General features: G+C 40.8%; 1 protein-coding gene across 1 annotated transcript in view; it reads right to left on the minus strand.

The window, feature by feature from the left end:
- LOC148160774 (receptor tyrosine-protein kinase erbB-4-like) overlaps positions 1 to 15,249 on the minus strand; it is a 109,810-nt gene extending 94,561 nt beyond the window's left edge. The window contains exon 1 of the mRNA XM_088008199.1: positions 15,231 to 15,249. Within this exon, the coding sequence (XP_087864325.1) occupies positions 15,231 to 15,249 (19 nt within the window). The remainder of the gene's footprint in view (positions 1 to 15,230) is intronic.
- Positions 15,250 to 16,114: the final 865 nt, after the last annotated feature.

Here is a 16,114-nt window from a genome sequence, read left to right on the forward strand (position 1 = left end):
ATTAGTAATTCACTTATCTACAAAACAAAGAAAGGTCAGGAAAGTCAGTCCCAGTTTGTACAGTGTAGTAAACCTAATATGTTTACTTGGAGTTTTAAGAGAAACGGGAGCACTTTCTATAGACATTAAATTATTTCCTTAAAGGCTATTACCGGAGAGAGACAGCTGACCACAGAACTGTCCTTCATAAGAAAACCAATAACAGACAGCAATATAAAGAAAGAGACACAGCTAAACAATGAGCCATGGTTCACTATTCATGTCAGTAATGGCTCAATGTTAGAAGATGATTATAAAAATATATGTCTGAAGTACTTTCCGAAGAAAATAAAACTGTCTGAGAACAAAAAAAGAATTTAAAAACAGCTTCATCAATGCTTTAGTCTGAGAAATGGATACAGCTAACGAAGAAGAACTAAACCAGGAGATAAAATCATTTCTGCCAGCAAAACAGAAAATTAAAGGGGCAACATTTTATTTGAAGGAGTGTGCCATGTTTAAGACATCATACTGTTATAAACATGGCATAACACCTGTCATGAACATGAAGGAGTCTTCATGAATATTTACAAATGTTATCATGAAATGTCATTTGGTAAATAATGACATTTTTAATGCAAAGTTGTACTAAAACTTGCATTTAAAGTCCATTGAAAGAGTCAACTTTGCATTAATGTGTCATTATTTACTGAATGACACTTCATGGCAGTAGTTGTAAACATTCATGAAGACTCATAACAGCTGTTGTATCATGTTTTTCACAGTATTATGTCAGTCTTATGCACACCCATTCAAATAAAGTGTTACCATTAAAAGTTAAGCACAAAAGCACTGAGCAAGAAATAGAAATAAGGAAATAAAAGAGCAAAATTAATTCCAGCAAATAGTTCACTAATGCCTCAGTCCAGGAAAAACAGCTAAACACAGAATCTCCAACAAAGAAGTACTTTCTAAAAGCAACACTCTTTTTATGTCTTAGTTTAGGAACAAGAAACAGCTAAACACACGTGTACATGTTTCATGAGGGAGACAAATTAAGGAGACAATGATACAACATTAAGAAGAGTCGGCAAAACAAATGGCAGTAATGCCCCCTCAGTTGCTTTAGTCAAGAAAAGGACCATAGAAGGACTGGACTAGGGGTACTTTCTCTGGAATAAAGAAAAATAAAGCAATTTGGCTTATTCTCACTTCCAGAGCCCAGAAAGTGTCCAGCAGCCTCCAGCCCTACAACGCTCCCAAACAGTCTGCTGCTGGGTGTCTGTGTGAGGGATAAGCGGCGCCGCCGTCCCGCAGCACACAAACGCCCTCCAAGCATAATTGCTATGGATCTCCCCGCTGCATAAACGGCGTTATCACAGTTTGTCTAATTGTGAAAGCTGTGATCAGCATAAAGAAAACCCGGCGAGGATGTCTGAGTCAAGCGGCGCTGGAAAAGAGACGCTTCCTTCCGCCTTCTCACCGTCACCTTCCTCCATTCATCATCATAAAAGCAATTAGCAGAAAGGTCAATGTGTGTAAACAGTGAAAATGGGTTTGGATGAGGTTCCACATAGATCACAGCACCTCTGCAGAGGTGCGAAGAAATATACTGGCTTGCTGGCATTGCTGTGTAAGTCCTTGCTCGACTTCTAGCTTAAGATGACTGAAGATAAACACGCACTGTAAATACTGTAAGACTTCAGTTTTGTTCCAACTCATGGTTAAGCCCCAGGCCAGGCTTGAAATGTCTGCCACAATCAGAAAAAAAAACCTTAGAAGAAAGCTAAAAGTCTTGAGTGGTTCTTTACTTTCTATTTTGTTTCCATCAACTTAGACTTTGGTGTAGTCCTTTGGTCTTAACCTACAGCTTTGGAGGCTTTCTGAAAGAGTTTTTCTTTACAGTTTGGCTGCTTTCTCGCTCATTTTTAGTTTGGAATCTGAATTTTGTAGACTAAACCAACATCGAACCTCTTTGAGATGTGAATTTGCACCCGATCCCAATGGACACCTAACAAACAACACACATTTTCTCAGTTTTTAAGACAATCCATACAAAAAAAACAGTTTGGAAGACTATAATATTATTGTAGCTGCAGTTATTATGAACTAATTATGAATATGATTCAGTTCTTTAATTGATTTCCAATTTGGTGGGGCTTTTTGCAGCTCAGGACTTTTTATTTTCTGATTCCCATCCAGTCATTTAAAAGTTGAACGTTCCCAAAAGACACACACAGTCAATAGTCATCGTCATGTCACATTGTTCCATTTCTGCTTCAGTCCACACCTTCACATGTTGGATCATGTGAAGGTGAGCTGGTCCAGTCAAGACATCCCACCCACCTCTATGCTGTATGATTGGTAAGAGGACCAAGCATTTCCTCTGTTCTCAAATGATTCTGTTCAGAACCGTGTTGTTTTACCATAACTGACAGAACCATAAATCCGGCCTTCAGTTTGTGATCTTAAGGTAAAGACTACAACAGCAAGTCCACCTCTTCACAGCTAAAAAAGAACCAAACAGAATGGAAAGGTCCAGTCAAAGTCTGGACCTGATTCCGATTGAGATGCCATGGCAGGACCTTAAACAGACCACTCTAATCCTCCAGTGTATAAATTATACTTACTCAAAGTTATTTTTGATATTAAAGTTAAACATTAAACAAGTGTCAGAGGAAAAAAGAAAAAGAACATAACATTTTAAGTAGGCAAATACTTTTTTTACAGCTCTGTACATCGCAAGGCACAGAAGAAATCTGGACTGTTGGTAATAAATTGTCCTTTAACGTTTTCCTAGATTCAGAATCAATTTCACGCCTCATAGACGCCACCCAACACTCCACTGACACTGTGGTTTGCAACTGCCGAGATCATGAAGGAACGTCAGCATCGACGGGAACTCTCTGCACCACCCTCTTTTTTTTTTTAAGAGAATCTAATGAAACACAGACCAAACAATGCCAGCGCTGATACATCAGGTGAGAAAAAGTAATTGCCTAAGCTTCTACAGAGTCTGTTTTTAGTCTGATTGTGACCACAGCATTTTGCATTGTCGGTCGATACCCTTGGGGCCATTGCTTGCCGAGGCTTCAGTCGCAGAGACGACGGCGCGAGAGGCCAGGCAGTCCAGAAAACCCGCTGAGCAGATTTGAGAGGTGTAAAAACTGTCCGTGTTATATGGAAAGAAACCACAGCGGATAAGTGATCGCCCATCGTCTGCCTTGTAAATGAAAGGGGCTCCGGTGAAGGTGCCCTTCAGAGGCTGGCGTGTGTGCTCGGTGTGTGTTAACGCAGCAGGTGAGGCAGGCAAAGTGAAGGGAGGTTTGATGTCTCCCACACATAAACCGTGATTAACACAGTTGGGTTTCAAAGATCTGAGCACCGCCAAAGAAATAGGCGCTTAGCTCGGGCACGCGGTGAGCGTGCGCAAGGCCAACCAAAGACGAGAGATGACAGAGGGAGAGGAAACAGAAAGACGCTAAATTACTCCTCTACGGCGCTGCTACGTGTCTTTAAATATGCCACATTACAAATCATTACGCTCTATTCATTCTCCCTCCTCAGACAATAGCTCTCACTTCAAAACAATTAGAGTGCAATGACACAAACCCTTGATGAAAGTGGTGCCGTTAGTTAAAAAGGACTGAAAGTGATACAAATGATTTATGTAGAGACTTGGGAGAGCCTTGCTTCCCAACAAAAGCCAATTGACCCCCACTAGCACCAACACCCAAACCCCCATCCCCACACAACCCACACTTGTGTGATTGAACCGTGGCATAATCTGTCATTCAGTGTCAGGGCACTGCCACAATTTCATTACAATAGGAACTAATGTGAGAAAAGCAATTATTTCACTCCCATAATGCACTACTTCAGCACAACGGTGACCTTTTCCGTCTGTGATTGTTCATTTTCAAAAACTGTTCGCGGTGCTGAATATACATGAATATCAAGGCTCTGAGGACGGAATATTTAATTTCACCTCTTGCCTGGTTTTTTCCCCCTGGTTTCATGCGGGTGGAGGGTAATGGAACCACTGCTCAAATCAGCTGCAATCTGTGGGCGGATTGAACGCCAGTCAATCAGTTACCAGGTTCGACATGTGGTTTATTAGTTAGCTTAATTGGCTTCCTCGTCCGGTTTCACATTGAGAAGCAAAGCAACAGATTAAATGTCAAAAATATCTAGGTTTTTTTATTATGCTTCAAAGTTGTAGCTGTTAGAGGGCAGCCGTCACATGGCATGGCAACAGAACTCTACATGGAGGTTAGTAAGTATGGGAATTTAAAGAAACACAATGGTAGCTTTGGTTACAGTATAAATGCATTCTACCCCCTTTTAATTTGACACCTTGATGTGGTAAAACTGATTGCTCACAGAAATCAACTAATTATTTTCAATCAGGCATTTCTCTGAAGGCCTCACAGATTTTATGGAGATCGTCACTGAACAAGCCGGATCATGGAAACCATGTTGTGCACGCTCTGATCCAGCATTGTCCAATGACATGTGGCTCACATCACATCTACTGGGAAATTGCCCTTAAAAGTTCAAGAAGAAAGTGAAGCGACAAAGTGTTCTCTGTCACATTCCTGCTGGTTTGAAAGCACCAAAAAGACCATTTGTACTGGAAAAATGTAAAGCCTCTTATAAAACACCCATCTGTTAACAATCAAAATGACATTCAGCCAAGAAGTGCTCCTGCGAAGTTGTTTGCAAGGGCAATCAAACACTTGCGTTGAACTTTTAATCAGACGCTTAAATGCTTGAGGACCTGGTAGCTACGTGGTGCAGATCTGCCTCTGCTTGCTGCCGTCTTCCCTCTCTGTTTGTGTTGCCCCTCGCTGAGCGACGTCCCTTCCCTCGCACTCTTCGCCGTTTGATTCCTTGGATCTTGTCAACCGAAGGCCCCCGGTTTGTCCGAGAAGACTCCCAGGCCATTAAATATTCACCCGCTCTCATCAATTGCTCCCCCGGTTCTTTTTGGAGGAAGCAGGGTAGAGGGAGAAAAAAAATGACACTGAATTATTTAGGGCCCAATCAGGGCTATTTCTGGCAACCGCCTTGACTTAGATGAGCTGGCACAGCGGGCTTCACTGTTTGTGTGTTTTGATGTGGTGGCTCCATTAACTCCATGTCCATCCTCAGCTGTCATAATTACTGGCATTATACCATTATGTAGGGGTCATCGAATGCCTACTTTTCTCCTCACAGCAATTGGCCCAACATTGCTGCAAAGCTCAAAGACCTCAACAGATCAACTAAATCGCTATATTATGTTCTGCAAGACGATTTTTCTTTGCTCGTGTCAGATAAGGAGCAAAAAGTTCCTCTAGTAAAAAAAAAAAAAGCCCAGATTAAAGCTGTTTTATGTGTCTTCCATAGTGGTTACCCACTTTTAGACCAACTATCAGAGCAGGGTAAAGTTAAGTTTAAAGTTTTGGACACAGACTTTCTCACACAAGGCATTCAAATGAAAAAAAGACACCTCAAACAAGAACGAACGTCTTTCATTCTTGAAAAGATAATTTAAACAGACAGATTGCAGATGATTTCCTTTTTAAGGTTACAGCAGCGCTTCTGAGATGAAGGGGGAACAATGATGAGCAGAAATCAAAAAGGAGGAAAAGGGTAATCGTCTTAGCAACGCTTGGCTGAACCAATGAAGATTTTCCTCTCTTTTTTTTTTTTTTTTCGCCTGCAGAGGGTCAAACAGGTCACACTCCCTCGGTCCAAAGATAGCAACATCTGAGGCTAAATCACCCAATGGAAACGTCACTTACAGATAAGGACTATGAGCTGCTCATTATTCGGGAGGGGAAAAGGAACGGGCAGCGAAGTGTGAAATTTCAATGTTGGTACAAGAGCAGTTCGGACACTGAGCGGCCGGCTCCAATGTACTTACAAATAAGATTCCTCTGTCGGAGCCAGAGTCAAACTGAATTAATGGATCTCACATGACGAGAGAAAAGCTTCAATGAATACTGATCGCAGAGACTGCAAGGTGCTGGTATGTCATCCCATCCACCAATCAGCCAACTGTCTGTTTGCCCACCACCGCTGAGTTTTATATTGAGCAGAAACAGTAACATCTAGACATGGTTTATTTAAAGCGTTAAATTGTTTAAAACAAACAAAAATAAAATTTAAAAAATGTACGACTTTTGTCCTTACTTGAGATGCCGATTTTTTATTCAGCAATGTTGCCACCTACTGGCAAAACATGGGTACTTTAGATTTTTTTTTTAGGGTTTGTTAGCTTGCATTCGAATGTTAAAGAACTTTACTGTTTTATATTAAAAAGAAATTTTAACAATTTGAGAAAATCAGTCATGTATTCAATATGTAGCAGAGAAAAAAAACAGTTGCTAAGCTCCCGTTAGCGCATTGTAGAAAAATACAGGAACATAAAGCATTACACATTCACTTAACTACAGAAAAAAGTGTTAGAAAGCAAAAAAATATTTTAAAGACGTTGTTCACTTAATATTTTCAACTCAATAAATATGTTGCGGTTCACTTAGCATTAGGACAAAGTTAGCTGCTAAAAAATGCTGCATTTGTTCATATGAGCTTATGATAATGCAAATCCTGTTTCCAGTAAAGTTGAGATAAAGGATATAAGTAGTTTGTTTCACAGCTGAAATCCAATCTAAACTCGTGATTCCGTTTCAAAACAAGGTACCTTTAGCAACACAGCGCAGCTAGCTGCTGGAGGAAGATGGAAGAGTTGTACATTAAAACTTCACTTAACCATTGTTTAAATGTCGTGGGATTGTTTCCAAGCCAACAATAACACTTTTGACAATAATTTACATGTCAGTATTTTTTAAATTATCTAAATATCTAAAGCAGTGGTTCTTAACCTGGGTTTGATCGAACCCCAGGGGTTCGATGAGTCGGTCTCAGGGGTTGGGCGGAGTCTCTGCCGTGGAGGTAAAGACACACTTTACCTTGCAGCTGCAGAGGATCACGTTACATTGCTTAGCCAATCAGTGCTGCGGAGGAGCACGCAACCCCCCCCGCCCCCCCCTTAACAGTTTCCAGCTGCGCAGGCGATATTGTATTTATCAGAAGGGTTCAGTGAATGCGCATATGAAACTGGGAGGTTCGGTACCTCAAAAAAGGTTAAGAACTACTGATCTAAAACAATAACACAGTAAAATTGTGACAGCATCCTTATTTGTTCCAGTTACTTTCTTTGAACAATTGGAATAAATTTGTTCCCAAGACATTTGCATATTTTCTACAGGTTAATTAAAGACCTTTTCAAATTAGATTATATAATGATTTATACAGTTTTGAAAACATGCTTTACATAACTTTAACATAACTTGTCAGCTAAATTAATAAATTAAAAACAACTGCCTGAACCTAAAGTGAGTCAAACCAAATTATTAGCTGATATGATATGATGTTGTTATATCATATTTGTTTTTATTTGAGTGCTAGTCAATATAAACTCAATTTTCTTGAGCTTATTTCTAACATGCTTTCATTTAGAATCAAAACAAAGCACAATAAGTGAGTAAATAAAAGACTGATAATAGAAATCTGCACTAATATTAACCCTGCGGATAATCTAAAAGTTACAAAACCAATTGAAATTCATTTGAAAAGTTTGATGATTTATCAATAGAACAGCAAAATGAAAGCAACGACTCTTTTGCTACGTTGCGTGAGCTCTGTAGGTCATGACAACAACATTAAATAGATACAAGCAACCATTAAACTTTCCAAGGACTTTTCGTTTTCAGCGGCCATTTGTAACTCGAGTATGAGATCTGTGGTGACACTCATAAGTGCTCCCCTTTTCTTTTTCTAAATGTCAAAATGAACCTCTTTACAACAAACGGACAACAGAAAACACAACATGTGTCAGTCCAACTTCAAGAGTCTCAACCTCTGCTGAATATGAGCGGATGCCTTTTTTTACTGCGTTTTCTCCCACCGTTTAAATGATCGTATTTCAGTTGCGGCTGAGCGGTTTCACGCTAGATTTTCCATCATCTGGAAGCCATTAGAATTTTCATGTTGCTAGCTTGTAAATGTAATTTTATTTACCAGTCTCTTCATAAATAATCACTTAATGTTTTGAGGGAAGTGTCAGCGGCTGCGACGAAGCACATTCACACTCAGCTGATCATTTATACTTCCTCGTTCTGCTTTAAATGATATTCTGCCTGGAAGCTTATTAATTTAAAGTGATTAATTTAGTCCTTTGCAAAGAGTTTATTAACTTCAAGAGCTTACGTTGGAACAAAAGTCTATTTTAAAGGATGCTTAAGATATTTCTGACGACCGTAAAAAGGGGAACAGCCTCTTCAAACCATTTTCTTTGTGTTTTCAATGGACATCTCGACAGAAAAGCCTACAGCCTTACAATGAAAATTGCCTCAAAATTAGGAAAAAGATAATAAAGTTAAACATTACAGGGATCATCAAGACCTTTAAGGTGAGAGGTTCATACGTTGCATTCGTATGTAAGGTGAGGTTAATATTATTGGGCAAGGCACTTGTGATAAGAGGGGCAGCAAAAAAATCACTTTTGTAGAGGAAGAATCCAACATATTATGCAAGAAATACAATGAAGAACAGCAGAAGACTCAAGAAAATGTTATTTTAAATATAAAATATGGGGTCAGATTTATCAAGCTCCACCATGAATCAAGTTGGAGGCATTTTGTTCCATCCAAGGCATCGGGTCTTTTTCTAGTTCTGTTTAAGAGCACAGCTATGGCTAAGCAGTGGCTAACAAACAGAAATCCATAGACAATTTGTCTATGACTTACTGTTCTGACTGAACTCTACTCCTGACAACTAATTGTATTAATCACCTCTGACGGAAAGTTCCCAGCATTTACATTCACGATACTGCAAAGAAATCTAGCAAAGAAAAAGTTAAATAAAACTAAACATCAGGAACTCAAAGGTGAAGAAAGCTTCAGGAGATTCAAGACTGTCCCACAAACGTCAGGACCGCCTCTGAATCAGATGTGCACTACGAAGTCATGCTGTATCGTAGTCCATATCTCAGACTGTCCTGACAGTGCAGCGCTTGCTCAAAACTGGCAGAAAATGAGTGCTAGTCAATATAAACTTCTATAGCTAAGACTACCAGACAATAAATAGCTTTGTGACAAAAAGGACAGCAAAGAAACACAAAGAGTGAAGGAAATTTCTCAAAAGCTTCCAGACAAACAAATCTGTAGGCACAAACTCCTAAGTTCTATGCAAAATCTTTGGACCTGACAACGTCCTGACAAAGGTTCCTCACAGTTCAGCATCCTACTTATTGTACTGAGGCCATAAACTGTAGGTGTGACATAAAAGGGGGAACACCAATGTAGAGGCCAATGAGTGTCCCTCTGGGTGCTGAAGACCCTTGATGAGAACCAGAAAAGATTCATTACCCTTCCTTTTGGGTGCCAGCCCTCCCCTATCCCCTAGTAATGAAAACGACTTGCATCCCTAATTACCGTCCTAAATCAGCGCTCAATACGCCTCACATTGATTTGATAGACTGCCTGAGTTACGAGCTGCTCCCAGCCGAGCGGAGCAAAAGACTGGCAGCCTCTCGCAGGGTAAATAAACCTGAGGAATATGCACACAGTAAAAGCCCCATCATCGGCTCAGAAAAGGTCCGGTGGGAACCGCGCATCTGGCAGACGCCTACAGCTTCCGTCGTGTCCAAGTGTTAACGCTAATTGCCTAATCACTCAGCGTGAGTCCGCCTCATCAGTGGCATTCATCACTGCGGGAAATGATATTTATAAATACCACATTCGTTGATGAATACAGGTATTTATCAGGTGTCTCGCCTGGTCCTGGCTGATAGGAGGATTTCCTGTTGGACAGTGCTGACAGAGGACTCTCAGCAGGGTTCTGATTGCTTAATATTGGCCTAGAAAATCAAAGATGTTTGAGCTGTATTTTGTCATTGGAATCAGGCGTGACATCAAACGTTTCTGTGGATTTTTACATCTCACGCAAGTAGAATCTGCTGAGACGAAGCAGAGATGCTTAGATAACATAAGGGCTAACCCTAACACCAACCTTGAATGACAAGGTTTTTTTTTTCCCCCACAGTTTTTGCAGGCCGTCAGGAAAAAGAAAAAGGGAAAACAGAGGCAGCATAGGCACCCCTCCTTCCTCCTTCAGCTTTTTTTGCCATGCTGGGTTGTGGAGGAGATGCAGCAGTGACAAGAGAAATGTTAACCGGCCTGTACCTTGGAATAACAATATCAGGCGCTGGCAGGCAGATAGCTGGTGACAAAGCCTCCCGCTCGACTGAGGCGACCGGAGGAAAGGGATAAAAAATGAGCCTGCGCATGTCCTCCTGGCACGACCCAGCGTGGCACTGCTTGTGCGCGACCAAAGACAAGAGCCGAAAAACAAACAGCACAAATATCAGCATGCCCCAATGACATTTCTCAGACAAAAGCACAAAATGCAAACACCTACGCGGCTGGGAAAAAAAAAAAGCAAACACCACCCAACATGCGCGCCGTATTTTCGCCATTTGTCATCCGATCAGATGCGAAGCACGGAAAAGGGATTAAATTGTTTGCAGCCGCCGTGATGTGGTATCTTCCTTTGTATCACTGCTGATCTGCTCCTAATGACAGGTAAGTACTTGGGGAAGGCATGACCCCATCACTCGATCCCCGTCCTCGACTAAACGGCAGGAACTACCCAACACTGTCCAAACACGTGTTTCCAGAGACAATCTCGCGCCGGCGTTGCAGGTGGAGGCAATAGCAATTTGTAGATAAGATCTGTGCAAACCCAGGCCACAGTCTCCTCGACATGACTGATGTCTGCTTATTCCCCCCCCAGGGATGAATAGAGCGGTGGTGTGTTTCACTGGCCTCAACCACTAGTAGTAAAATCATTGGATTACTTTACAGAGCAACAGTATGGTGTCACTGTCAACTTCTATGGCCTGAATACAAATAAGGCAACAGAAGAACAATATATCGACCAACAGATGCTTTCAAGAGAAATTAATATAGAGTAAGAATACTCATGGGCCTGAATGCCACTTTCAATGACAATCAACATGGCATAAAAATGTCAAGTGACAGTAAGCAGAGAGGTCAAAGGAAAACGGAACGACTGGACGTCCATACTAATAAAAAACACACAACAGATCATTTAGGATGAGAAGGACAAGATAAAACTCAGTCTTTAGGTTGGGTTTATTGAAAGGAACACCCGTCAAATCAATGATTTAAGACAAAGTTTCTTGGCTTCATATTGGGAAAGAGTTGTTTTTTATGCAATTGGGGTCAAAATGTAACTCCAAAGCCTGGGAGGAATTTCTGATGTCTGCTATATGGCAATGGAGAGTTTCATATTGAATGTTACAGATAAGTAGAGGTGGACTTTACCAAAAGTCCACCTTTGAGACTTAAATCTGACTTAAAGTTATTTCAGATCATTACTTAAGTTCAATGTAGTAGAACCTCATCGCTGGGTTCAGTTCACATTTTACCCAGTAGAATCTAAATAGGAAACCTCGGGTTCACAACTAGCTAGAAGTCCTCTCTGTTTTGTGTCACTTTTTAAACTTGCACTACCAAATGCTGAAAAGCACACTTGAGTCCACACATTAACATTCTACATGTGTTGAAATGGAAAACAGCGGCGTTTTGTTTGGTACATAAGTTTACTGAACTGACAGGGCTGTAACTGGATTGTCAGAATATCCCGCATTTGATCTGCTTTCAAAAGTCCAAACATCACGACAGATGCCCAGTACAATTTAATATATACCAATCAGTCATAACATTATGACCATCAACCTAAATCTGATCCCCATTTTACTGCTCAAACAGCCACAAACTGTCAAGCGATGGACTCCACTCGACCCATGAAGGGCCGCTGTGGTTTCTGGCATTCAGATGTTAGCAGCTGTAGGTTGTGAGGTGAGCACTTTAGTGGTTGGACTTGTTTGTTCAACCCATTTTAGATGGATTCTCAACTGGACTGAGATCTAGGAAACTTGGATGCTAATGCAACGCCTCGCATCCATGGACTGGATGATGGTGCTGAATTCGTCCACATTTGGCAATACTGAACGTTTAACAAAAATACTTTTTTTTCCCAAATGAAATTGTCTAATTTTGGTGAGCATTCTCAGTTTTCTGTTCTGCTGCTGCAGGCAGTCTACCTTAGGGCCTGACAAAGTGTGTTTCCAGAGATAGTATTCCATATATCATTGTTGTGACTTTTGATTATATCAGCTATCTACCCATCGTCCTCTGACCTCTCACTCTAACCTTGTACTTCTTATGGTGCCACAAATCTGGACAATGTCTTGTTTAAAAAAGTGATTTTGACTCAATGGCCAGTTTCAGTCATTGCCCTGACAGTGTCGCAATTGTGTTCCCCACCTCTAGTTGACATCAATTCCCTCTGCATTACCGTGGATGATTTGAAACATTCCAACAACAGATGGGAGAACCTAGCTGTAAGACTGCCGTAGATGAATAAAATACAGTGGCTTTTGATAAAATAAAAAAGGTAAACAGCCTGAGGCGGTAGAAAATGTTGGCTCTGTAAATCATGTGGAAGGAGGAGGGGAGCACAGAAACTGCTCCATCAACAAACTCTATGATAAACATGGAATTTTATTGAGAGAGGGAAGATGGGGGACAGATAGCAAAAAACGACTTTCTCTCCCTTTGATAAGGGCTGTCGGTTGTTTCCCAAAGCGAGCTGAAACTATCTTGTGGTTGTGCTTTCACAAATCAATTTTTCTGCATATGTTTTATGCACAGAAGCTGCTATTTCAGGTTAATTTGTGCCCATGCAAGACAAATGACAGAGCGGAGCTCGAAAAGGGAGGCTCCTGACTGTCGGCCCCACTCACCGTCCTCCCACAAGCCTTCAGAACCAACAGCTGGACTGGAAATCATCCAGCAGCTCGGGCCGGCCCTCCGTGTTTGTTTCGGATGTGAAAGCAGGTGGCAGGACACAGTCCGGTTCCCTGCCAAACTTTCTATCTGCGATGCAGGGAAACAATGGACGAGCAGAGACAATGAAACAGCTCATCATGCCGCATCACATGTGTCTTTGTGGAGCTGACAAGGGAACAACCTCTTTTGTTTGTCAATGGCTGCCATGTTCAGGTGCTTCCCACCCCAGTCAGTCTCAACAGTTTAGGGATAGTGAGATGTTTGCTCCTCAGCTGCTTATGTCTCATAACTAATGCAAACTAGTTTTATTGTACATAAATGTCTAAAACACTCGTTGACATTTACGTTCAATGTGGGTCCACTGTAACGTTTGATTTGAACAGATCAAAGTTGAGTCATCTAGACTTCTAGATGGAGACTGTTATATTAATGGGTTTCTTTCCTTTTGTTTATGTAATTGAATGGTGTCCAGTATGACCTTACACTCTCAATCTTCACTTTATTCATTATTTTTGGCAGCGCTTAGATTCTGAAGGCATTTTGTGGCAAAGATTACTTGTCATTTCACCACTATCACCTGGGAATGCAATTTAGATGGTGGAAATAAAGAAAGTGTAAACTATTCTAGTGCCACCTCATCTACAATCTACAAATATGTAGACAAGATTAGGGTTAGTGTAGAATAAATCTAAAACAAGCATAGGATCAGATTTGGATAAGAGATTACACTTTTCCTCTCAACACTGGAGGAGAAAAAACTGACTGTATGTAGAGAAGTACACCATTCTTTCAAGTTCTAACCTCATTGATTGTGTTAAGTAACTGCAGTAGGGGCAGAAAATAAAAACTAAACTTGGACTATTGCAGATAGTTTAGTGAAGTGGTCAGTAATATGGTTAGTTAATTTATTGGTTGGTTAGTATATTAGTGGTATATTGGCCGTATATTGGTGGTTGGTTGACAGGTCATTTGGTTTGTTAGTTGCCATGTTTGCTTGATCGGTTGGTTGGTATGATGATATAGAATTCAACACATGTGGCATGTATAAGCACAAATCTAAAAGAATGTCAATATTTCAATTCACAAAAAGTCAATTACTGAATCATGTAGATTAAAAATTGAACTGTTAAATGTTGTTTAGGGCCTTAGAGGAACAGTTAAAGTACAGCCGATAGGAAGAAAGACCTTTTAGTTCAGTTACTTTTGATAAATTTACTAACATTGCAACTGATACCTGCATCAGTTGCAGACAAATAAAGTCTCAATAAGGCTGCAACACGCATATTGTATCCATAAATTTTATCCCAAAATTGTTGTAATTATAAAAGACAAAGTAACTAAGCAGGTCGCAACCACTGCCCCTATTCTTACTTATGAATAATAAGTTAAGCATTGAGCACTAGACAAACATTTGGCTGTGTTGTTTTATCAGCAAACTGCTAATCTAAACCTAAACTCCACCTCGTCCAAAATTAGAGGCTGGAGTGTGTTTCACACTGCAGGCTTTGTCCAGTGCCTAAAAGCTCCTAGTGGAGTTAAAAGCGACCTGGCAGCAGCAAACGCACGAACCCCCGTTGAACTTGTTTACTGTACATTCAGCGTCGTTGCTGAGCAACAAAAGAAGGAGATCTGCCCCCCCCAGCCCCCCCTTACATCCCACGGGCCAAAGTTGCACTGGATCATTAAAATAATATAATCTGTGCAGACAACACACACATATGCACAAAAGCAGAGTTAGAGCTCTCTGTGCAAGGTGTCTATAACCTTGGTCTGGGCTTTTATTGTTCCGCCATTTCGATTGCTTCGACCACAAGGACGACTGCTTGTCACTCACATAGTTTCCTTTTTATCACAGAGTTTTGGAGGAAAGAACCCTTTGAAATGTGAATGTCAAACCAACATTTCAAACATTTGAAATTAATAGCTTGGCCTTCATATGGCTTTATGAACTGGATAATAAAATAGGATAAAATTAGTCTTCCACAGAAGAGGGCCCAGCTGCTGCAATACGAACCTTGGTTTAGTGGATAAGAGCAGCTGTGGCCGCCATTGTTGGGGATATTAAGGGACTACAGAGCAGCTTTCAACATCCATAAAGTTGAATACAATTTCTCATTTACCACCAACGGTCAACCAGGATCTATTTGAGGACTTTCTCAAGAAATGGTCGGTATTTTTTCTTTGCGCACTTCTTTTCTTTGCTGGCCATTTTGTTTTTAGTTTGGGTAGATTTATGGGAGGAATGAAATGAAACAGCCTCCCATAAGCATGGGAGGCATGTATGACTCCTGAGGCCCAAAGCAAAGGTCTCAGGAGTCATACCTTGGGGTATCCGCCCCATATATACCGTAATTCAACAGCTGACAGGATCCAGCAGGTGGCACATTGCGTCTGGAGGTATGTACATGCACGAGAACTAAAAATACCCTGACCCTGACTCTAGTTCAAACACTCCATACATTTCTGAGATAGTCCACCAATATACCCCTCCACCCCCTGCCGTGCCGAACCTCTCTTAACTGCTGCTTCTCCATGTCATCAAGCGTCCGTTTAGATGTTCACCATTCAGGCATGTTTGGACTGTTTGGCAGGCTATTCAAAATTTCAGACTGGAATCCTTCAAGCTGCTAATGGTCCAATTAACCTGCAGTCCATACTATTTAGTTCCTGTTAAAACACACACCAGACCATTATCTGAAGAAACTCAAAGACACACACAGTCCTTGGAATAGAGCCGACATTTACTTATGAAAGCAAAGTCGTCATCATTGCATCACCGTTCGGTACAACTTGTTTCCAGTATAACCATTGTCCAGATATGAAGAGCTGAAGGCTTATAATGGAAAAAGTGAAATTCAAATCAATTTTCAACTCAAGCTAATCTCACAAAGGCAAACAGGATTCCACAGCAAAGTAGCTTTACCTTTCATTGCTCAGTGAGATACAAAACTACAGAAATAGTTTGTGCTCAAATGAAGATCTTAATGTTCTCATTAACAGATATTTCCTGGACAGGCACAAAAGCTGAGAATTGATGTTTGTTGCTGTAGGATTTGAGAGTAATTTTGAACCAGTATGATTAGCGATGGTAAAGAAGCTTCAGTCAGCTTCAAGCTGATTGCCAATAAACATGGTGCTCATCTCAAATTAGCTGCCTTACAGACCTGGACTGTTTTATAAAGAATCTCTGAAGGAGGAGAAATCAC

Source organism: Poecilia mexicana, unplaced genomic scaffold (assembly GCF_051168715.1).
Source record: "Poecilia mexicana isolate PSO_F unplaced genomic scaffold, ASM5116871v1 scaffold_2, whole genome shotgun sequence".
NCBI classification, from domain to species: Eukaryota; Metazoa; Chordata; class Actinopteri; order Cyprinodontiformes; family Poeciliidae; genus Poecilia; species Poecilia mexicana.